Source organism: Pogoniulus pusillus, chromosome 15 (genome assembly GCF_015220805.1).
Source record: "Pogoniulus pusillus isolate bPogPus1 chromosome 15, bPogPus1.pri, whole genome shotgun sequence".
Classification (NCBI taxonomy): domain Eukaryota; kingdom Metazoa; phylum Chordata; class Aves; order Piciformes; family Lybiidae; genus Pogoniulus; species Pogoniulus pusillus.
Genome location: NC_087278.1, coordinates 720669 through 744830, shown reverse-complemented (window position 1 = coordinate 744830; position 24162 = coordinate 720669). Strand labels below are relative to the sequence as shown.

General features: G+C 58.8%; 1 protein-coding gene across 3 annotated transcripts in view; it reads right to left on the bottom strand.

The window, feature by feature from the left end:
* Positions 1 to 24130, bottom strand: part of TMCC3 (transmembrane and coiled-coil domain family 3) — a 74875-nt gene extending 50745 nt beyond the window's left edge. Inside the window, exon 1 of one of the 3 annotated variants that reach the window (XM_064154895.1) lies at positions 23548 to 24130. In XM_064154895.1, coding sequence (XP_064010965.1) covers positions 23548 to 23559 — 12 coding nt within the window. In that variant the 5' untranslated portion in view covers positions 23560 to 24130. Of the gene's footprint in view, positions 1 to 2870; positions 2931 to 16130; positions 16219 to 23547 lie in introns of those variants that run through there. The other 2 variants (XM_064154894.1, XM_064154897.1) reach the window with 2 other exon arrangements.
* Between the last annotated feature and the right edge of the window lie 32 nt (positions 24131 to 24162).

Here is a 24162-nt window from a genome sequence, read left to right as displayed (position 1 = left end):
CATGGAAACATCAGGAGAAGATAAACTTATCTCTGACCAGGTTGCATGAACTCCTCAATTCGATGCCAGTGCCTGCAGGAACCCAAGGCCACCCTGCACTGCCTGCCAAAGTGGCTTCTCTTCTCTGTTCTCAATGCCACACCAAGCTCCTCTGCCGCGGCTGAGCTCTCCCCAGCAGCCTGCGGCTGCCCTCCTGGCACACTCGGCAGCAGGGCTGGCTGTGCTCCCACACCCAGGGCAGGGAAGGCTCCAGCACCAGCCTCGCAGCTCCTCACCTTCCCAGAGCCCAGGCAGTGCTGCCAGCCCAGCCCCCTGTGTGCCCAAGCTGCCTGCCCGCCGTGCCCGCCTCCTCCCGCACGTAAGCAGAGGTAGCGCAGAGGTCACAGCGCTGCTGCCTGGAGATGTCAGAACAGACCTCTGCTGGTTCACAGCCTCTGGCTGCTTGCTGCAGACACTGCTAAGGCAAGCAGAGCCTCTTCAGTGCTCACAAAGGGCGTGCCCAGCGCTGGCCCTGGCTGGCAGCAGGCCTCGGCTGGAGGGCAGACACAAGCAGCTCTCCTTCGGTTTGCCAAGGGGGGCAAAAGAAAGAGCTGCCCTTCCTCAGAAAGCAGCTATTTAACATGGAGTTCTCGGCAGGAAGCTTCTGGTCAACTACACCACGTTAATTCCTTACTGATTTTTCTCTTGGGGGGGGGGGATCATGCTAAAGACAAAGGAGGAGGAAGCAAAATTCCAAGAGGAACATCAGCATCCTGCCTGGGGGTGTTGCAGGCCAGGCTGGGTGAGGCCTTGAGCAGCTGAGTCCAGCTGAGAGGTGTCCCTGGGCATGGTGGGGAGGGTGAGGGAGCTGATCTCTGAGCTGCCTTCCAGCCTTAGCCATGCTGTGAGGAGATCCTAGAGGGAGGGAGACTCTTTGCTACACAGCTCCTGCACATGCCACAGCAGCATCCCTGCTCAAGGGAACATCAGCAGGCTCTAAGTCAAACAACCAAATCAAGTTTACTCCCAGTGGTCCACAATGCACAACCAGATGAAGTTATGGCTACAGGTTGAGTGTTTCCTCCAGAGGACACGGCAGGGGGGAGGGAAAGACCACCAAGCTTTGTGCCCCTTTCTCTCCAACTCTCCCGCCCACTGATCAAGTCATGCCCCTAATCGAGCCATGCCCACTCCTGGGGCATGTGCAGGAGCTGTGGAAACAAAGAGCTTCTCTCTCTTTTGAATCTTCTCACAGCATGGCTCAGGCTGGCAGGGAGCTCAGAGCTCAGCTGCTCCAACCTCCTGCCATGCCCAGGGACACCTCTCAGCTACACTCAGCTGCTCAAGGCCTCACCCAGCCTGGCCTGCAGCACCCCCAGCAAGGAGGCAGCCACAGCCTCCCTGGGCAGCCTGGGCCAGGCTCTCACCACCCTCCTGCTGAACAGCTTTTCCCTCAGCTCCAGTCTCCATCTGTGAAAGCCATTCTGCAGCTCTCCGACAGCCAGAAATTAATCAGAGGCCAGTCAGCGTCTGCAGAGGTGGCAGAGCTTTGGGCAGGACAGCTCTAAGGACTGCAAGACAGAACCACAAAAGGGGCAGACCCAGAGGTCTGCAGAGAAAGGCGGCACCACGCTGCTGGGAGCATGCAGAGCCCTGGCACACGGTGCCATGCTGCCAGGCCCAGCAGCGCTCTCCCTGATGGCAGCGGTTGATGGATGCAGGCAGGCTCCAGCGGCTCCCGAAGATAAACACAACTCATTGCTTGCATCATTTGAAAGTCGTTAGGATCAGAGCCCTGCCTGCACCACAAGCATCAAATTAAGCACCCATCACAGGATCAATCCCCATCATCCCCGGGGGGGGTGTAAATTAACACTGCAAATTAAGTATCGCAGTGGAAGGACTCTCCATTTGTTTTCTTGGCTGACAAGGGTTTAACGATGCCTACTTTTAAAGTGGAGAGGCTCAGAAGCCCTCTTTACACAGCTAACCAAGCTGTGGCTAATGAACACAGGGCTAAACGATGGAGTCGTTCTACAATGGCAAGAGGAGGATTTGCATGGAGAGAGGTCAAGCTCACATCTCACTTTGCTGCTGTTAAACCTCTAAGGTCCTGCACCTGGGTGGGTGCAGTCCCAAGCACAGCTCCAGGCTGGGTGGGAACGGCTGAGAGCAGCCCTGAGGAACAGCCCCTGTGTGCTCATGCTCCATAAAACCTTCTGCTGAGGTTTAATGCTCACTGGGTGATAAACATCTGGAAAAGACTGGGCCCAGAAGACTTTCAGAGAGCAAACACTTCAAAGCCCAGAGCTGGATTTCACTGCCTGGAGTCAGGCACGGAGTTTATAGCAGTGAAGTCCACTCTGAAGTCCCACACACACGTTCCAGAGCCTGCCACACAGTGATGGACTTCTCCTCCCTCCCAACCAAATCTGGACTCATTAGAGATTGGTGCCTCCATCTTCCCCACCAGACCACAGACACTCATTTCAGCCAAGGATTCCATGTTCCTCTCAGCCACCTCAGCCAGTTTTCTCCCTGCTCTGTGGGCCAGCTACAAACCTGTTCTACCCCAAAAACAGGACTGGAGAGAAGCACTGCTCAGTGAATCATTACTCACCAAAGCATCTTGGCAAAACTCAGTCCACACTTTCTCCACCTTCCCAGGGCAGTGAGGACACTGCCATGGCTGAGATGAATCCACAGCTGATATCCAACCCTTTACCTCAACACAGAGGGGCTTTGGGCTGCTCTCCCCCCTGCCTGGGGGTGGGGAGAGGAGCATGTGGGAGCAGGCTGCGTTAACCCAGGGCAGACACCTTCAGCTCTGCACTCCTTAGGAGCAAAGTGCTAAACCACCTCCCACGCCCCCACTGCTGCTCCAGCCTCACCTGTCTCCCAGCCAGGGCTGTCTCCCTCAGGTAGCTCCAGCAAAGGAAACTTTCACCTTTTTGGCCAGACCCCAGAGTTCTGTGGCAAGGTCTGCAACCAGCAGAAGCAGCTGTTAATAATCTTGTGATCAGCCTGCGATGAATTCAAGCCTGAATCCAATTCTCTAATCCTCTGAAGCCTCTGACCTCCCCTTAAGGGGAAAGATCTTCACGGCCACCCAGGAAAGCTGCGTGACTGAGCCGCGCCTCGCAGCTTGCTTCATTCCAGAAGTGCCTGCAGAAGTTTGCGCCTGCCCACGTGCTGTGCTGGGGGAAAGCCTCCGAAGCACAGTCAGCTGAGGAAGCACACCCTTGTTCTGAGGGGTCAGGCACAGACACTCAGCCTGAGCGCAGGGCCAGCCTGGACGGCAGCACAGTCCTGTCTCTGCAGTGGCTGTCCTGACCCTGGGAAGAAGTCTGAAGGCAAAACTACCTCACATAAGAAACACAGCAGCACAGAATTGTTTGGGCTGGAGAAGCCCTCTGAGTTCTGAGTTCAACCAGCAGCCCAGCACCACCGTGGCCACTAAACCATGGCCCCAGGTGCCAGGGCCACAGGGACTCCACCAGCTCCCTGGGCAGCCTGTGTCAGTCCCTCACCACTGTCAGCAAAGACATTTTTCCTCCTCTCCAACCTAACCCTCCCCTGGCACAATTTCAGGACATTGCCTCTCCTAGCCCCCGAGCCTGGGGAGCAGAGCCCAACCCCACCCCCCTGCAGCCTCCTCTCAGGGAGCTGCAGAGAGCAGTGAGGTCTACCTCAGCCTCCTCTGCCCCACACTAACCACTCCGAGCTCCCTCTGCTGCTCCTCCCCAGCCCTGTTCTCCAGACTCTTCACAGCCCCTCCATGTCCAGAAATTCTTGCAGCGAGGGGCCCGAAGCTGAAAGCAGCACAGGAGGCACAGCCACACCACAGCACCTCACGGCCCGAGCGTGCCCGGGGGCGTCCCGGCGGCAGAACCGCTGCAGGACCTGGATGCCCCCGGGGGTGTCCCGGGGAGAAGGCAGCTCGGGGGCAGGCAGCGCAGCGGCGGTGCTGTCCTGAGGAGCGCTGCCACCTTCCTGTGGTTACGGGAGATGGCAGCCAGCAGCTTCCTCTCCTCCGGCTGCCTTGGCAGCACCCAGCCAGCGCTGCAGCGTCGGCTGCTGCGGAAGAGTGCTGAGGAGGGGGCAGCAGAGCCTGGCAGTCCTGCAGGACGGCACCAGAAGGTGTGTGCCCGGCGGGTCAAGGGCACACTGCTAGCTAACGTTCAGCTCCACACCCCCAGCACCCCCAGGCACCTCTCCGCTTGGCTGCTCTCAGCCGCTCTGTCCCCAGCCTGCAGCACTGCTTGGGGTGGGTTGTTGTGGAAGGAAAGCTGCTGCCCATCTGTGACCCAAACAAACAAGCCAGAGGCTCGGCTCGCAGGCTGGCACTGCCGCCCGGCAGCGCAGCGAAAGACTGCTGGGCAGTTTCTGTGCTCCCGAGTTGCTTGTGACTGAGGCACAGCACAGCCATGCCCACCCTGAGCCATCTGTTGCTAAGTGCTGCTTTACTTGACAACTTCACAGGCTTTGAACACCTTCTCAGCACGGAATGCTGGACCTCAAGGCTGTGTTGTTATTCTGTTCAAGTGATGAAAGCGGAGCGAAAAAATAACACATACATAAACGTCCTGGCTGCTGGCAGCGGCAGCAGCACAAATAACTCTGCTCGCATTGAGGCAGACCTTGAAAGCAGATCAGACCGCAACTGTGAAGCAGCCTCTTTGAACCGCCAGAGCAGGCGTGAAGAACTCTTTGTCCTCACGATCTTGAAGTGCAATTAGATCCCCAGCCTGGGAGAGGAACACCAGCAATCCACAGCCCCTTCGCCAGACACCTCCTGCTCAGCAGGAGATGGAGCTGGGATGGGTGATCTCGGGAGAGCTGCTGCATTCTGCCTTCAGTCCTGGAGATCTGCGTCACCCAAGGGACACTCAAGTGACTACTACTAGCCTTGGCTTCGTGTAAACAGATCTTTCTCCACTTCTGCAGCCTGTTTTATGCTTAAGGATGTCAAAGGATGCTGCAAAGTCCAAAGGTTCCTTTCTACATTTGGTCCCTGGAAAGGCATCAGTGCAGTCAGGATCCAGAAGTGACCCTCCAGCATCACTGCTACCTCCTGGCCTTCTGTGAGCTTTGGCTGACACCTCCAGGCATGGGGACTCCACCACCTCCCTGGGCAGTCTGTGCCAGTCCCTGAGCACTCTTGCAGCAATGACGTTTTTCCTTCCCCAGGGAAGTCGAGGGCATCCTGCAGGAACCACGGGGACACACTGAGGGTTACCCTCGCTCAGATTTCCTCCTAAACTGCTGAGTTTCATCCTAAACCCCAAAATGTCTCTGACACTTTTGTTCCAGCACCACTCCTCTCTGCAGAGCTTGGCTGTGCTCTGCTGGGTCACATCATAACACTCTGCTCCTTCTCTGGGTCATGTTAACAGCCAAGAAAGGCCTTTGGAATCATAGAATCAAGGAATTGACCAGGCTGGCAGAGAGCTCCAGGCTCACCCAGCCCAGCCTAGCACCCAGCCCTGCCCAACCAACCAGACCATGGCACTAAGTGCCCCAGCCAGCCTTGGCTTCAACAGCTCCAGCCATGGGCACTGCACCACCTCCCTGGGCAGCCCATTCCAATGCCAATCACTCTCTCTGACAACAACTTCCTCCTGACATCCAGCCTGAACCTGCCCTGGCACAGCTTCAGGCTGTGTCCCCTTCTTCTGTCCCTGCCTGCCTGGCAGCAGAGCCCAACCCCACCTGGCTACAGCCTCCCTGCAGGCAGCTGCAGGCAGCAATGAGCTCTGCCCTGAGCCTCCTCTGCTGCAGGCTGCACACCCCCAGCTCCCTCAGCCTCTCCTCACAGGGCTGTGCTCCAGGCCCCTCCCCAGCCTTGCTGCCCTTCTCCAAACACCTTCCAGCACCTCAACAGCTCTCTTCAGTGGAGGAGTCCAGAAGTGGACACAGCACTGCAGGAGTGGCAGGGCTCCAGCACCCTTACCACCAAACAACCTGCAGCTGCCTGGGTGTGCTTATCTGCTCCTCCACCCAGTGCAGCCGAAGGTCACTCACAGCCAGGCTGGCAGCACGCAAAGCAGCCAGGTACAGCAGCTGGAGAGCCAACAAAGTGTCCAGCCACAGCCAGCTGGAAATGTCCTCATGCTCTATAAGCTTCCCGGCACTTCCCAGGACAATATGCCAATTCCTGCCAGGAATTCCAGCAGAGGTCTCTTCAGAGCGCAGCCGCAGCTCTAAGTCGATCCCCACCACTCTCCTGCTGTCCTGTGGAGTTTACTTCTGCCTGAGTTGTTGCGTTTAAACGCCCAAAGGCAGCGCTAGTGGGAGGCAGAAGCCGGGGGGCTTGGGAAGATTAGCATGCAGAGTTAACAAGATTCGATCAGTAAGACTCATGTGATGAGCTTTCAGCTTTTCTGCTCCTCTTCCGAGCAGCCAAGGCTGTCTTTACAGCAGATATCACCATAGGAGCACTAATTAATTCAAGTGAAGCCAGATTTACTCCAAATCAGCAAGGGAAACAGTCCAAGCCGCTCTGAGCTCCAAACCTGAGCAGTCAGGAAGAGGATTTCTCCTTGAAATGCAGCTTCTGGAGGAAACTAAGCTCGCTCTGTGCTTTTTGAGCCAGCAAACACTGTGTGAAAGGGCACACTGCAGGCTACCCCACCCCTCTGCTGGCCCAAAGAGCAGGGAACTGCAGGCGAGCAGTGGCAGCGAGAAGCACTTAGACCTACCCAGCTCTCACAGAGCTCTGAGTCAAGCGCTATGAGCAGCTCCTGACCTGGATGCCCCACGCGAAACGCTGCTCCGCCAGTCCAGCACAGGAGCCCTCCGATGACCCAAGCCTTGAGCGACCCCCGATGAGGACGCAGTTCTTACTGCTTATCACGCTGACTATCCCTGCCGGCTGCTGGGCGCTTGATGAGCAAACCTCTCCTCTGTCCCCCGTGGCAGGGACACGCGGACAGGTTCTGTGCCCGGTCAAACGGAGCCAGCTGAATTTCCACCGGGCAGGTCCTGACCAGAGCGCAGCAGCTCCGCGCCGCCGCCTGCGCAGGGCAACGATGGCAAAGGGAGCTCCAAAGGTGAAACGCCTCGAAAGGCAGAGCCGCCAGGGGCAGGGGGCAGCCCTGGGAGCAGACTGGGCACTCTGCACCCCCGGCAGGCATGCAGGGCGGCAGCCCTGGGAGCAGACTGGGCACTCTGCACCCCCGGCAGGCATGCAGGGCAGCAGCTCTGGGAGCAGACTGGGCACTCTGCACCCCCGGCAGGCATGCAGGGCGGCAGCCCTGGGAGCAGGCTGGGCACTCTGCACCCCCGGCAGGCATGCAGGGCGGCAGCTCTGGGAGCAGACTGGGCACTCTGCACCCCCGGCAGGCATGCAGGGCAGCAGCTCTGGGAGCAGGCTGGGCACTCTGCACCCCCGGCAGGCATGCAGGGCGGTAGCCCTGGGAGCAGACTGGGCACTCTGCACCCCCGGCAGGCATGCAGGGCAGCAGCTCTGGGAGCAGGCTGGGCACTCTGCACCCCCGGCAGGCACGCAGGGCAGCAGCTCTGGGAGCAGGCTGGGCACTCTGCACCCCCGGCAGGCATGCAGGGCGGTAGCCCTGGGAGCAGACTGGGCACTCTGCACCCCCGGCAGGCACGCAGGGCAGCAGCTCTGGGAGCAGGCTGGGCACTCTGCACCCCCGGCAGGCATGCAGGGCAGCAGCTCTGGGAGCAGGCTGGGCACTCTGCACCCCCGGCAGGCATGCAGGGCGGCAGCCTCCGTGACGCCGCTCAGCCAGCCGAGCAGCGTTTTACTCGTGCCCAGCTCACAGCAGCGCTGCCCGGCGGCTGTTCGCAGCAGCGGGGAGAGCCCAGAAGGCAGAGCACACACAGCTCAATGGCTACAGGAATGTGACCCTCAGCCTGCTGGAGCAATGCAGAGTACTCAGAGCCCAGCCTGGGGGTCCAACCATAACCAACCACCACCACGGCCACTAAACCATGGCCACGCAGGTCTGGAAATGCCTCCAGGCACGGGCACTCCACCAGCAAGCTGGGCAGCCTGTGCCAGTCCCTGACCACTCTTGCAGCAAAGACATTTTTCCTCTTCTCCAACCTAACTCTCCCCTGGCACAGGCTCAGGACATTGCCTCCTCTTTTATCACCTGAGATTAGGGAGCAGAGCCCAACTCCCACCTGACTGCGGGAGCTGCAGAGAGGTCTCCCTCTGCCTCCTCTTCCCCACGCTGCACACCCCCAGCTTACTCAGCTGCTCCTCCCCAGCCCTGTTCTCCAGACCCTTCCCCACCTTTGCTGCCCTTCTCTGGACCTGCTCCAGCCTCTCAGTATCCTTGGAGTGAGGGCCCCAAAACTGAACCCGATATTTGAGGTGCAGTCTCACCAGTGCCCAGTACAGGGGCACCATCACTGCTGTGCTCCTGCTGACCACACCATTGGTGATCAAGGCCAGGATGCTGGTGGCCTTCTTGGGCACCTGGGCACACTGCTGGCTCCTGTTCAGTCTCACTAATCACCTGCCTAGACTTGACCTAAGAAACAAAACCCACAGGACCTGCAGCCAAAGTCCCTGGCGAGTCTTGAGAACTCACTGCTCCATTAGTCCATCCTCTTGGAACCACAGGAAGGTTCACAGCTGCCAAAGCACCACAGGAGCCTGGTTCTCAGTTAGCAGCAGGTCCACATCACCTAACAGAGGACTTCTCCAAATACAGCAGTAGTGAGAACTGGGCCATCAGCTTCTGCTGTGCTCTCAGGAGGATACAGGTGATGCATGAGGCTAACCCAGCTCCTCGGCTCCACTCTGTCACTCCTTCATGCCTCCTGCTCTGAAAAGCATCCTAGCGGTGCAGGAGAGCTGTAAGACACCTACACACAGAGTCCTGGCCACAGGGCAATGCCATGCTGAGGGGCTGCCAGGAAAGGAGGAGGGGAAGAATTGTCTGGTAGCTGCCTCAGCCCTCTGGCTGCCGGAAAGACAGAGCTGCACCAAGGGCCAGAGAAGGCAACACCACAGCCATGGGCAGCTGGGAAGAGCTACACAACCACCACACCGCAGGAGGCAGGGATCAGAGCTAGGGTGAGCCAGAGCTGCAGAACACGCTGGGGAAGGCTGAAAGGGCACAGCAGCGGTGGGGGGACCCCGGGAGAGCAGAGTTTGTGGAGTGCCCCTTTTGCAGGCAGATCAGGAAGGGGAGTGCCAGCAGAAACAAAGAGGTTATAATACAGCAATCCAAGGCACAGGCAAAGCAGCCCTGGCAGCTGCTGAGGGCAGAGGAACCTGCCCAGCCTGCCTGTGCCCATGCCACTGGCCCGGGCTGCGGAGCTCAGAGCATGCAGGCTGCAGTGGCATCAGGACCAGCAGGCATGCAGCTGGGGACTTTTATGCCACCTGGAGTGCCTCAGCAGGGCTGCTCCGCTGATGTGTCACTGAAAACATAATCACCTGTGTCCTACTTCTTCACTACCCTTAAGCGTTTGCTGTCCCCGAGGCAACTCCAGCTTTATGCTGCCTTTATGTGCTTATGCTACCTACAGGCGGTTACACAAAACACCTCTGGAATGCTGCCGAGTGGCCACCGAGCAGGGAAGAGTGAGAGGTGCTGCCTGGAGAGGAAACACAGCACAGAGGTTCCAAAGCAGTGATGCTGAGCAGGCTCTCATCCTCCCTTAGCCTTTTACCCACGGGGAAGTATCCTCAACCTGGCCACAAAAAGTGATGCTCTACAGCTAGGATTAGTTTGCAAACTTGAGCTGGAGATTGTCATTCATCCTACTGATTTCTAGCCTGTAGTGGTTGATTTGAGGTCGCTTCCAACCTAAACCACTCTCTCTGCTTCCATGTGTGCTGCTCCCAAGCGCAGAGCCAGGCGCAGGAAGGGAGGCTCGGCCGAGGCTGCCTGGCCTGAGCTGAGCTCTCTGCAGGACGAAGCCCTGCGAAGCAGAAGTCTGCAGCACGGCAGAGGTCAGAGCCATTCTCTCCGTGATTGCATCTCGTGCAGCAGGTTGCCAAGGAGCTGCTAGGAACAGAGAACAAATACAGATGGGAGGAGGTGGAACTACACAGAAAAGGCTTTGGCTACAAGAGGATGACAATAGGCAGCAGCTGACAAAGCCTGGGCCCTAGAGAGCCCAGCCAAGGCTGCTCCATCCCAGCAGAACTAGCAGGAGAGGCCCTGCAGACCCAGCAACGCCTCCTCCAGGAGCTGACCACAGCCCAGCCAGGCGTCCTGAGCCCTGGGCCACCTCCTGCCAGCTGCTGTCCAGGCACCCAAGCACCCCTTCTGGCATAGCCTTTCCCTCTCCTCCATCCTCCTTTTCCAGCTGAGGCATGGGAAAGGAAAAGTCTGAAACTGCTAAACAAGGTCTACTCTTCAACCCTGTCAGGGTGCAAAGCCCCAGGAGTCTTCCCTGCAGAGTGCTTCGGCTGCCTCCCAGCTGCACTGGCTTCCCAAGCACCCCTTAGGAGCAGCTCTTTGCTCAGAGGGCACTGATCCCTGTGCCCACACAGGTGCCTGCTCTCCCTGTGCAGGGTCTCAGGCCACCCCTAGCTGGCCTGGCCAAGACAGTCTGGACCTGCTGGGCTTCCCCTCAGCTTCCGTGGCAGACCTTGCACAAGGACATTTTCTCTCTTGCCCTCTCAAGTACCTAACATCTGCCTGTGCTCCGCATCCAAACGTCCCTCCAGGGATGATGACTCCACCACTTCCCCGGGCAGCTGTGCCAGTGCTGGACGACCCTCATGGTGAAGAAATGTTTCCTACTACCCAACCTTAAAGTTGAGATCATTTCCTCTGCTTCCATCACTTGCTACCTGGGAGAAGAGGCCAGCCTCCACCTCCCTCCAACCTCCTTCCAGGGAGCTGTAGAGAGCAATGAGCTCTCATCTCCAGGCCAAACAACTCCAGCCCCCTCAGCTGCTCCTCAGAGGATCTGTGTTCAAGATCTCTCACCAGCTTTGTTGCTCCTTTCTGGACACAGTCCAGGAGACTTTTCACAAGGGCTGGAACTGGAGCAGGGCAGAGTTAGGTTGGGCATCAGGAGGAAGTTCTGCACAGTGAGAGGGGGCAGAGACTGGCACAGGCTGCCCAGGGAGGGGGTTGAGTCTCCATCCCTGGAGATATTCAAGGTCAGCCTGGATGTGTCCCTGTGCAGCCTGCCCTATGGACACTGTCCCTACTGGGTGCAGGGTGTTGGGCAAGATACCCTTGGAGGGTCCCTTCCAAGGCAGCAACCTGTGACTCTGTGGCAAGAGCCTGTGTGCTGCTGGCTAAGAGGGCCCAGAGCCAAAGAGACGTGAGGCAGCAAGGAGGAAGCTGAAGGCTTTAAAAAGCTGCCCAGAAAGAAGCCCCAGAGTGCCCTGCTGTGCCAGGGGAGCCTGCCTGTGGGTGCTGCGATGCCAGCAAGGGAGCTGCCTCTCTCCAGTGAAAACATTCTGTCGCCACCTGTCAGGAGTGAACTCAGGCAAGGAAAACAAGACAATATTGAACTAGGAGGCAGGATCTGGCAAAACATCAGAGCTGATTCATCCCTTCCCAGCCCTTCCCCCTCCGCCCCACTCTGGGCACGGCGCCGAGAGCGCATCCGTGTACCCTGCCTAGGGATTTACACTGCAGTGCCAGCCACTACCAGCTGCTGGAGGAGCCTTCACTCTCCACTGCTGCCCTGCTGCTGTAGCAGACAGTGAACAAAAGCAGCTTTGGCTTTGTTTTGAACAGCTCCAGCTTCTGCTGAGTCTGGCAGCAGAGGGGAGAAGAGCAGAACTGGCTGCTCACTGCCACTGCTAGGAAGGCTACAGCAGGCTCCTGGGATAGCAGTGCTGGGATTTCAGTGCCAACAGGTGTGCATTCCAGGGGCAGGGACACACTCTGGCTTGCTAAAGCTGTGCTCCTACCTTTCAGGATCTGAAAGCTGCAGTTGAAAGAAGTCACCTGTGGCAGGGCCAAGGTGAAAAATACTCTCAGATAAAAGAAACCAAAGCAAACCAAACCCAACCCAAACCAACAAAACATCAAACCAACACAGAATCACAGAACTGATGGGGTTGGAAGGCCACCAAGTCCAACCCTGATCTGACTCTAGCAGAGCCACCACTACCCCATCTCCTTGAGCACCATCCCCAGATGGTCTTGGACTACACCCAGGGAAGGGGATTCAGCCACTTCCCTGGGCAGCCTGTGCCAGGCCTTGAGAATCCTTTGGCTACTGAAGTTTTGCCTCTTGTCCGACCCACCTTGATGCCAAATCTTTTGGATCACACCCAGAAAGGAGGAATGAGGAACAGCTGTCAGGAAGCTGTGGCTTCTGTCAGCACCCAGAGCCAGGGACATTTTGTTCTGCACACCCCCAGCTCATTCCCCATCGGTTCTGCAGTGGCAGCTCTGGGGGGGGCACAGCCTCTGCTCTCACTTCTCCCCAGTGATGAAAGCCATCACGGTTTGCTCCTCTGCACTCTGCAGAGCTTTCTCCTGCTCCCTGTCCTGATGGAGGTAGCTCTGTGCTCAGCTGCCCTGCTCTGCAGCCCACCAGAGCCCACTTTGCCCGGAGAGGAGCTGGCCTGGCAGCAGGCAGCAGAGATGAGAGCAGCTCTCTCCGACACTGTCTGTGCGGCGATGCAGCTCACAAACCCAGCTCAGCCTGCCTCAGCCTTACCACCCCCCAGACGAGCTCCCTCGGTCCCTGGCTGCTCGGGGGGCATGGAATGGCAGGGGATGAGGACAGGTTGGTCTGGCAGCAGAAAGACAAAAGCCTGAGGCTGGACACACCTTTGCTGAGAGCGAATGCAAACAGCTGGGGGCTTAGAAAATTTGTCTCGTTCGCTCCCACCAAAGGTCAGAGAGGATCTGACTGAGAAGGCATCCCAAGGCCGCACAGGCAGCACGGTGCTGGGGAGAGGGAAGGGGGAGAGAAGGGAGAGGCAAGGGGAGAGGAGCCCTGCAACCCAACTCTCAGAACGGCTCCAGCAGGCTGGAGCTGAGGAGTACAAAGCAATGCAGAGCATCTCGCCAGGCTTCCTTTGCACACAAAGCAATCACGAAACAGGGTGAACGCACTCCCCCCGCGCCAGCCGATCCAGCAGACCCCATCCGCGCTCATTAGCTCAAGTAGGGCAGCACTAGAGCCTCGCCACCCGGGGGGACGTCCTCCTGAAATAGTTTCAATCGAGCTCTAGCTAACTGTGCCGGCTGCAACCATCCCCCGGCCAAAAGCAAGGCAGCCCAAACGCATCTGCGAGTGCCACTCACTCACCCGCCCCGAAACAAGCAGAGCAGACGCCCTGGGCACGGAACAAGCAGGATGGAGAGTCCTGGGAGGTTTGCACCCCATAGAATCACCAGGCTGGGAAAGACCTCTAGGATCGTCCAGTCCAAGCTGTCACCTAACCCTTCTAATTAACTAACCCATGGCACTAAGTGCCTCATCCAGCCTCTTCTTAAACACCTCCAGGGATGGAGACTCCACCACCTCCCTGGGCAGCCCATTCCAACGCCAGTCACTCTCTCTGACAACAGCTTCCTCCCAACATCCAGCCTAGACCTCCCCTGGCACAGCTTGAGGCTGTGTCCCCTTCTTCTGTCCCTGGCTGCCTGGCACCAGAGCCCAACCCCACCTGGCTACAGCCTCCCTGCAAGTAGCTGCAGACAGCAATGAGCTCTGCCCTGAGCCTCCTCTGCTGCAGGCTGCACACCCCCAGCTCCCTCCCCTCTCATCGTTCCAAGCCCTTGTCAAAAGTCCCTCCCAAGGGATTTTTAGTCCTTCAAATCCAATGCTGATGTCCCACTGAAATCCTCATGTAATCTTTTAGGCACTTAAATTCACGGCAAACCCACAGAGCCCCACTCAAAGCCACTCCACTCACAGCCTGCCCAAGCTGCAGCAGAAACCTCCAAGTGCTTCTGCTTCTCTCCGGGGGCAGAGACCCCATTCAGACCCTTCCTGGGGTTAAGGATTCACCCAGTGCTCGCTCCTGGTGGTGTGTTCTGTGCCTCACCCAGTTCAGGCACTTGCAAGTTAGCTCAGCTAAATCCACAGCTTAAGTAATGTATCTGTTGTCACAGATTTAACTGCTAACACACTTTGTGTTCCCTGAGGGCAGCTGGAGTAGTGGAGCCTCTGAAGGAGCTGAATAAGGAGAATCTCATTACTACCTCCACGCTGGGATGCAGTCTCTGCCTCACAGTGCTGTGTACTACAGAAAGACCATCTCAGAGCACCAAAACAACAACCACAAAGGCATTTCCCCCCCCCCCGGCAGGGCTATGGTGCCACATGCTCCCTTTAGCCAGTGTTGCCCAACAAGCTGAAAAGAGCAGACACTGACATCTTGGCTGAAAGTAAAACCTTCCTCCTGCTCAAGCACCTGGCCAATACAACTGACAGCAAGGCAGACACAGCACTGCTCTGCACCTGCCCCAGCACTGCTCTCTGCCTGTCCACATTCCTTTCACTGAGGGGCTGGAAAAGGTCCAGAGCAGGGCAACTAAAGCTGGGGAAGGGTCTGGAGAAGAGGGCTGGGGAGCTGGGAGTGTTCAGTGTGGAGAAGAGGAGGCTGAGGACAGACCCCATTGCTCTCTACAGCTGCATGAAGGGAGGCTGCAGTGAGGTGGGGGTTGGGCTCTGCTCCCTAGGCTCAGGGGCTAGGAGAGGAACTGGCCTGAAACTGTGCCAGGAGGTTAGGGTGGAAAGGAGGAAAAATGTCTTTACCTCACGAGTGGTCAGGGACTGGTCATTGACTGGCACAGGCTGCCCAGGGAGGTGGTGGAGTCATAGAATCACAGAATCCAGCAGGCTGGAAGAGACCTCCAAGCTCATCCAGTCCAACCTATCAGCCAGCCCTGGCCAATCAACCACACCATGGCACTAAATGCCCCATCCAGTTCCAGAACAGTGTGCCCATGGCACTTGTGGCCCTAAGGGTATGAGAGACTGCTCTGGGAAGCAGTGGTGATGGCAGGCTTAGGAGCCTGGCTAAGCGTGGAAGGTTCCTCCCCAGGACAAAGGCAAACCCTAAAGCATCTTCTTTGCTCTGCATTGCCCAAGCTGTGCCAAACCAGGCGCAGCTGCTGGAGCCCAGAGCAGCTTCAGAAGCTCTGAAGGCTCCACCACACAACGAGCCTGAAGGTCTCCCCTGCCTCACAAACTTCAGGGAAGAGCTTGCTGCTGGAGTTGTCTGAGCTACTGCCCACTCAGGCTCGTGGACCTAAAACTGTCACAGAGAAATCTGAGAAGGTAACACAGAATGAGAGCAGGACAGGGACAGCAGCAGGGTGGGAAGCCTGACAAGTTCGGGACTCCTGCTCCTCGCAACGCTCCTAGGCTGGCACTTGCCTGTTATAACCTGTTCCCAGCAACGACGGGAGGCAGAGCAGGTCCATGCAGGAGGAAAACTTGCCGTTTAGGAGCACTGAGAGCTGGAGCTGAAGGGCCTGCGTGCACAGCCTCTCGTGCCCGGGAAAGGGTTCCCCACGGGCGTGAACAGCTTTTGGCTGTGGGTCTGAGCTGCTGAGCAGTCACCGTCCCCGCGGCTCAGACCCTGGGGGGTGCTCCTGGAGCTCTCAGCTGTGCTCCCCCAGCTCAGCGGAGAACAGGCACCCAAGAGCTGCTTCATCCGCCCGAGCCTCTCCTGCCCGAGCGACCGCCTGCGGTCGGGCACGGCACGAAGGCACGGCACGAAGGAGCGGCGGGCGCCGGGGGGGACACACCGACCGCTGCTCCCTCTCCGCGGCCGCTGCGCAGCTCGCACCGGCAGCCCCGGGCGGCTCCGGCCGCTCGGCGCTCACTCCGCGTTCGGGTTGGCGGCGGCCTGCGGGGCCAGTCCGCACCCCGGGTCCTTCTCTGCCCGCGCTGCCGGGACCGAGAGGCATCCATGGCAACTCCGGCGCGAAACGGCCGCTCGGCGAGCCGCCGGCGGCAAACTTTGCCCGGTCTCGCCCCACTCGCCGCCGCCGCACCATGGACAGCGCCCGGAGCCCGCCCGGCCGCAAGGCGCCGCCGCCGCCGCTCTGCCCTCGCCCTGCCCCCACCGCCGGCCTCTCGCCGCCCCGCCCGGCGCTGCCACCCCACCCCGGGGACCCCTCCCGCTGCCGTGGCGCCCTCTGGCGGGACCCCGGCGGAGACGCCGCGAGCCGCCCCTCCCGCTCCGCTCTCCTCGGCTCCCGGCCGCGGCCCCTGCTGCTTACCTTCCGCAGCATGCTGGGCAGGCGGCGCCGGGCGCTCCGCCGCCTCTCACGGTGCGGCCATGCGGGAGGGGCAGCGCGGCTGTGGCGGCCGCCCCGGGGTGCACGCCGCGGCCCCGTCCCGGCCTGGCGCTCGGTGCCCAGAGCCCGCGGCCGCCGCTCCGCGCGCCGCTCCCGGCCCACAGCCAGCCGCGAGGCTGCCGCCGCCACGAGGCACCGCGGGCGCGAGGGGCCGCCCCCGGCCCCGCCCGCAGCCCCCTCCCCGCGGTCGCCTGCACCGGCGCGGACGGGGCGGCCGCGGGCAGGCGCCTGGCTCCGGTCGGTGAGCCCCCGGGCAGAGCGGGGTGCGGGGCCAGTTCCCCGCCGCAGCCCCCCGCGCCCAGCCGGGCCGGGGGAGGGCGAGGCTGAAGGGCGGCTCAGCTCCGGGAAGGGAGGGCGGGAAGGACAGACACGCCGTGGGAGGGGGCTTGGACGACGCTGCTGCGGTGCTTAAACGCTCGGTGGGTGGGCATAGTGCTCCGGTGTCCAGGTGACCCTGCTTGGGCAGGGGCATTCATCTCCAGAGGCCCCTTGCAGCCCCTACCCTTCTGTGTGAAAACGAAGCCAATTACACCTGCTCCGGCAGCAATTTACTGTCCCCCTACCAGCTGTAGTACACCTCCAGAGCTACAGGCTGTTCTCGAGCTAAAATAGAGCCCAGCTCCGGCAGGTATTCAGCGCTAATTATATCGCAGTGTCTATCAGCGCTGGGTGCCGGCGCTCGGTCCCGCCGCGCAGGGCCCGCAGGCGGAGCGCTGCCTGCGGTGCCCCACGCACGCCCGCAGCACGCCCCGCAGCACGGCGTGCCACACCGCGGCAGCACAGCGCCACGCGGTTCCTGCCCTGCCCCGGGGCAATGCTTTACTCCAACTTTCCCTCCTCTCCTGCTATGTTCCTGAGTCACTTTTCACGCAGCCTGTGAGTGTGCAGCGACCATAACCCCCTGTCCAGCAAGCCAGTCAAAGCAGACAGAAGCTAGGCTCACACAGAGTCACAACGTGGAAGGGGTTGGAAGGGACCTCTGCAGATCGAGTCCAACCCCCTGCCAGAGCAGGGGCACCCAGGAGCACATCCAGGTGGGTCTGGAAATCTCCACAGAAGGAGACTGCACAGCCTCTCTGGGCAGCTTGCTCCAGGCTCCAGCACCCTCACACCAAAAGGGTTTCTCCTCATGTTGAGGCAGAGCTGTCGGTGTTCCAGTCTGCATCTGTTGCCCCTCATCCTGTCCCTGGGCACCACTGACAAGAGCCTGTCCCCATTTTCAGGGGTGTGTAAACACTGCTCAGGTCCCCTCTCCAGGCTAACCAGCCCCAGGGCTCTCAGCCCTTCCTCCTAAGAGAGTTGTTCAATTCCCTCAACCATCCTCTGGGCTTGCCCTGGGGAGCCCAGACCTGGGCACAGCACTGCAGAGAGGCCTCACCAGGGCAGAGCAGAGCTGGCATCGTGTTTGCACTTGGAATGAGTGTGGCAGGAGCCATTTAGCTGAATCAGCTGAGTGTTGGCTGGCAGCTTCATAACCTTCTGCCACGGAGATGAGGGAGCCACAGCACAGGGCTCAGCCCAGCTGGCACATCTGAGATGCTGTGTGGACTGAGCCAGCTGCTGCCGCCCCTCTTGTGCTGCGTAGGAGACTGCTCGGCAATGAGGGGCTCAGATGGAGAGGGTCACCTGCGTGCAGCCTGCAGGAGCAGCATTCCCTGGTGCTGGTTGTGGTTAAGCTGGGCTGGGTACGTTGTTGGTGGTAGATTTGCTGGGCTCCTGTTGGCACCTTGTGTCTGGCAGTGCTGGTTGCTAGTGAATTCTGCCCTCTCGGGTCTGGCTGTGCAGGAGTCAGCCACACTTCTGCTCACTTGCTCCAGTCTGCTTCTCCCTTCCTCCTGGAAATGAAGACCCCTTCCTGTGTCAACATTTCTGTGCCACAATGGTGATGTCTTCATGGTCAGAGAATCATAGAATCAGGCAGGGCTGGAAGGGACCACAAGGAACAGCCAGTGCCAACCCCCCTGCCATGCCCAGGGACACCCTACCCTAGAGCAGGCTGCCCACAGCCTCAGCCAGCCTGGCCTCAAACACCTCCAGCCATGAGGCTTCCACAACCTCCCTGGGCAACCCATTCCAGCCTCTCACCACTCTCCTGCTCAACAACTTCCTCCCCACCTCCAGCCTGACTCTCCCCACCTCCAGCTTTGCTCCATTCCCCCCACTCCTGCCACTCCCTCACAGCCTCAAAGGTCCCTCCCCAGCTTTTTTGTAGCCCCCTTCAGATCCTGGGAGGCCACAAGAAGGTTACCTGGGAGCCTCCTCTGCTCCAGCCTGCACAGCCCCAACTCTTTCAGTCTGTCCTGGGGATGACTACGCAGAGACACCAGTGGGGCTTCCAAGAAGCTCTCTGCCACAGGCACTGCTGCCCAGCACAAAATGCCACTTGGAAAAGTGAAGCTTTTAAAGGTAGCTGGAAAGGTTGGAACCCAGACCTAGCTAGAAATGTGGTGGGCAGGGATTTTTGACAGCATTCCAGGCCCATCTGGCCAAACAGACACAAATAATTAACTTTGCTGACTTGTCTTATCTGGGGTAATATCATTGCAGGGCATCAGGCTTGTTTGTGTTTCCACTCTTCCATCCCATCACTGTCAGGGGGGTTTTGTGATCTCTATCAGCCCTTGGCTCATGGCACCACCACCAGGGGTCTCCTGCCCCTCTGGTGCTGTGAGCCCTTCCCATGTCTGTCCTCACTACACTCACTCTTACACCACCTTGTGCCTGCCTTTTTCCCCACGGTTTTAGCCCTCTTGCCATGCTTTAGGAATCTCAGGCATCTCCAGAGGGGTCTGGGCACAAAACCTTCCTTGCTTTGCCCTTCTGACACTTCTTTAGCCACAAAATCACCCCTGCTGCTGCATGACCACAGGGTGCCAGGGACCATCTGCTCCAACCTTTCCCAGGTGATGCTGGAGCTGAGAGGAGCTGCCCCAGCAGCCTGCCAAGCTGAGCCTTCAAACTGCCCAGTGCAGGGGACTCCACCACTGCCCTTGGGAGGTGTCTCCAGTGTCTGACTGTGCTCAGGGGGAACATTTCCTTCTGGAGCCCAGTAGGAATCTGCCCAGCAGCAACCTGTCCCCATCAGCCCTTGGCTTTTCCATGGGACTTGGTAAAAAGGGAGCCTCCATCCTCCTGGGAGCCACCCTTGATGTGCTGGTCCCTGGTGATAAGGTCTGCCTGAGCCTTCTCTTCTCCAGGCTGAACAACCCCAGCTCCCTCAGCCTCTCCTCACCTGGCAGGGCTGCCATGATCCACCTGCATGGTATGAAGTGCAAAATACAGAACCTAAGTTGTTTTGCCCTCCCTTCTTTCTCCAGTGGTGTGTTCCTTCTGCAGGTGCTTGCACTGGGAGAGATTTTTCCCCTTCATCCCATCTGCCACTTCAGCAAAACTCCAGCTGGTGCCCCACACCTCCTGCAAGGGCTCCACTCCTCCTCAGACACCGTGCTCAGCACTGTGGCTCCTGCTGCGGGCAGGAGAGCTCTTGCAGAAGTCACACCTGAGCTTTGGGCTGATGCTCAGTACCAGCTGCAGCGTGGCCAGGCTGCTGCACTCTGCTCCTCCTGCAACAGTTCTGCTCCAGCCAAGCTCTGTCGCATGGCTGCTGTCCGCAGGCTGCAGCTCCATCCAAAGGGTGAAGATTTCTGTTTGCCTCTCTGGTGCTTGCCAAAGAATCCTGCTGGATGCGAAGGTGAAAGCCTCCTGCAGAGCACAGCCTGCCCTGAGCTGCAGCCTGCTGCAAGCGCCTGCAGCCAGCCTCGGTCCTGCAGCTCCACTGCTAAATGTTACTATGGGAACTAAACCTCTCTCCACCCAGTCGGCTGCAGAAAGAGGAGGAAGAGGAGGAGTTCTTTGAGAAGCAGCAGCTTGGCTGTGGCTGCCCTTCACCCAGCCAGGCACCACGGGGCACAGAGCAATCATTCTCAGGCCAAACAAGGGGAAATGTGACTTGTCTCGTGCCAAAACTGCCCTGCCAGGGGTACCGGGATGGGAGACTGGCACCTGCGTGGAGAACAGGGACAGGCAAGAAGCAGGCTGAGGGACCTCACCCCTTTGGCACTGGAACCAAGCAAAGACATGGGCATGACACTGCTCCAGCCTAACCACCTCGGGCTTTGGCAAAGCTCGAGAGAGCCTCTGGAAGAACCGGGAAGAGGAATAGCTGCAGCAGCAGGCTGAGGGGGCTGGGGGTGCCCAGCCAGGAGAAGAGGTTCTGGGGAGACCTCAGTGCCCTCTGCAGCTCCTGAAAGGAGGTCAGAGCCAGGTGGGGTTGGGCTCTGCTCCCTGGTATCAGGTGATACAGGAACACCTCCCACCAGCTGCTCAGAACAAGGCTGGTGAGGGGGTTGGGGTTGTTTAGTCTGGAGAAAAGATGGTATGGGGAGACCTCACTACAGCTTTCTGAAGAGAGGCCACACTCAGCTGCTCAAGGCCTCATCCAGCCTGGCCTGCAACACCCCCAGCAAGGAGGCAGCCACAGCCTCCCTGGGCAGCCTGGGCCAGGCTCTCACCACCCTCACACTCAACAGCTTCTGCCTCAGCTCCACTCTCAGCCTGCTCTGCCTCAGCTCCAAACCATTCCCCCTTGGCCTGCCTCACACTCCCTCAGCACAGGTCCCTCTGCAGCCTTCCTGTAGGCTGCCTTCAGCTCTTGGCAGCAGCTCTGAGGTGCCCTGGAGCCTTCTCCTCTGCAGGCTGCACCCCGCCCCCAGCTCCCAGACTTTCAAGAAGGAGGAGGGAGAGGATCAGTAATCCGGGGGTAGTTTTCAGGCTAATTAAAATGCTCTGTCTTTACACTGCCACAGGAGGGGAAAGCATTCATGCAGCTTTACTAACAATAATAACAGCCTTGAAACAGGTTTTAGAGTTTGACTAAGAGTTTTGTGAATGGGAATGCAGGGGAGCTTCATTAATGAGTGCCTGAGCTGTCAGCCTGCGCTGCTGCCTAGTCACTAGAGTGAGTGAAAGCACAGCCTCGGCAGCCTGGCTCTGCACGCATGCCACAGGCTGTCTCTGCTGCAGAAGCTGTCAGCTGGAGGCTCTCAGGCAGAAGGGAAGGTGGCTCCTGCTCAGCAGGCCCAAGCTAAAATAAACCCTCACTAGATGCACAGATGCCAGGCCAAGGGGGAGCAGCATCCTGGTTACTGGACCTGTTCTAGTGGGAGGTGTCCCTGCTTGTGGCAGGGGGTTGGAACTGGGTGAGCTTTGAGGTCCCTTCCAACCTAAACCGTTCCATGCTTCTATGATACCCTCTTCATGTGCAAGAGTGCTCTGTGTTCTTACAGGGAATGGTAGGGGTTGGAAGGGACCTCTGGAGGACCTGCCCACAAAGCAAGGACATGAAGTGCTCCTTAAGGATCCTGACTACGGCAGCTAAATTGGAGCCACTCAGAAGCTGGAATTGTAGAATTGCTTCACCTGAGCCTGGGGAGCAGAGCCCAACCCCCACCTGGCTGCAGCCTCCTCTCAGGGAGCTGCAGAGAGCAATGAGGTCTCTCTCAGCCTCCTCTTCTCCACACTGCACACCCCCAGCTCCCTCAGCTGCTCCTCCCCAGCCCTGTTCTCCAGACCCTGCCCCAGCTGTGTTGCCCCTCCCTGGGCACTCTGGCTTTGCATTCTGGTCCAGGTGTACCTCATTCTTGCAGCACACTGGAACCATTTTGGCCTGAGGGCCAAAATTCAGCAATATTGTGTTATATTCCCCCCAGCTTCTGTGCCAGGACACATGGACACTTCTAACACCTCCCTAGCAGACGCCTCCTGCACTCCTCGGCCATCACAAAGCAAATCACACATCTGGAAATGAAACATCTGTTCGTGTGCATTCACCTCTGAGCTCAGAGCAAATGGCCATCAGCAAGCAGCAGGGAGAGCAGAGCAGCCCCAGCAGCGCTGGGCAGGCTGCCCCAGCTGATGCAGCAGCCACCAGCAGCAAACTTCCAGCAGCAGAAATTAGGCTCAGCCTCCCCTTGCACAGGCTGCCCTCCTGCACCCCAGGCTGCCCTCCTGGGGATTTTGGGAAGCTGCATGTTTGGAGCCCCCAAAAGTTAAATGAATGTTTGGAAGCAGCCACCAAGTGCTGCATGTTTGCAGCCCCCCGAAGCTAACTGAGGAGTGGAGCAGCAAGCTGGTGTGAAGCCATGCCGTGGGCCCCGGGGTGGCGCCGTGCCACGGCTCGCTGTGGGGCCGCCCGCGGCAGCCTTACCGTGCTGCTGAGCCCCGCTGCAGCCGCTGAAGCGGGAGCACATTCTCCTCTGGCAGCTGCAGAGCCTCCCCCGGGGTAGCTTTGCATTAAGTACATAAACAAGGAGTAATTCTAGCAGGAGCTGCTGCCTACGTCCTGGCTTTGCAACGCACAGCAGACAGAGCCAGCACCCCCTGAACGTGCTCTGATGCCAGTCAGACACAAACACAGCCAAGGAGTCAGCAGAAAACAAGCGACGGGCACGAGCCAGCAGTGTGCCCTGCTGGCCAGAGGGCCAGGGGCATCCTGGGGTGCATCAAGAGGAGCGTGGCCAGCAGGGCTAGGGAGGATCTCCTGCCCCCCTGCTCTGCCCTGGTGGGGCCACATCTGCAATAGTGTGTCCAGCTCTGAGCACTTCAGCTCGAGAAGGACCTCAGGGAACTGCCCCACAGCAGCCTCCAGCCCTGCTGCCCCTCGGAGGGAGCAGATCTGCCAGCGCCCAGGCTGCCCTGAGAGGACAAAGGTGGTGTGCAGGCAAAGAGCTTTGCACCAGCTCCTCTAAAGGGCAGGCAGCTCCTGCTGAGGAGGTCTTCATGCCAGCTGTGGGACTGGGGTCAGTGCAGCAGTACCTGAAGAGCCAAACCCCTCAGGAGAGCAGAGGGTTCAGAACTGGATGGTTGAAAGTGCTGCCGATGCACAGCAAAGAGCTTGGGTTTGGATCTGAACACAGAGAGCAGGATCCAGGCAATTCCTGGCAGCTAGAGAGAAGCTCTGCTCTGGCAGGGGGCTGGACCAGGTGATCTTTTGAGGTCCCCTCCAGTCCCTGCCTGCCCTTCTTTGATTTCCATGACTGCCAGGAACTGGGGATGTGCAGGGTGGAAGTTACTCCCCTGGCATGGTTAGATCCAAGAACCCCAGGAGGATTAGAAGAGTTGCTGCACATAAATCCCTTCGTTAACTGTTTGCTCCCTCAATGTTCCTGTCCCAGGTGACAACAAAAGGACAAACCAGGCCTCTGAGGCCTCTTTTCTCAGCACAGGAGGTGTAGGAAGTGACTACCATGCAAAAAAATCCACAGGGCAAGGAAGGAGGAGCAATGAAACAGGTAGAAAAGGCATTAAGGTCAGAATTAAGTGGGCTAATTGCTGTACCTACCTGTGTGCCCATGGGACATGCACAGAGGAGAGTTAACGAAGCTTCTCAGCTGCACTGGGGCAAACTTGGTTGTTAAGGTCACATCAAATCCTCTCCGGAGCTGCTAAGGGCTCAGCGGGGGCTCAAACGGCTCTGCCGCCGGCTCGGTGCTTCTGTTGACTTGAAGTCAATGGACATCACCTGTGTGAATGAGGCTGGGAGAGCTCAGCGAGTGCTGCTCCTGGGGCACCGAGAGGCTGCAGCCAGCTCAAAGCCAGAAACAGCCACCTGCAATAAATCAATTAATGAGGACAGGGATTTAATGAGGAGGCAGCTGGGGGCGAGAAGGGGAAGGAGCCAGCAGGGCAGCCTCTGGCGTGGCTGCTAGGGAGGGAGTCTTTTCTTCTAGGCAGGCAATTGCAAGCACAGGACACACACTGAAGCTCCTCCTTGGTTGTCTTCACCAATAACCTGTGTTAGGGTATGGAGTGCAGCAGCCTGTGGCCAAGGTGGTGGAACAGTTATGATGGTGAAAAACAAGAGTTTGAGCTGCTGCTGGGAAGAGAGGAGCCTCTGCCAGCAGGACCAAGAGCCATGGGTCTGAGGAGCTGAAGACCTGCCATGGCCTCTGTCCTC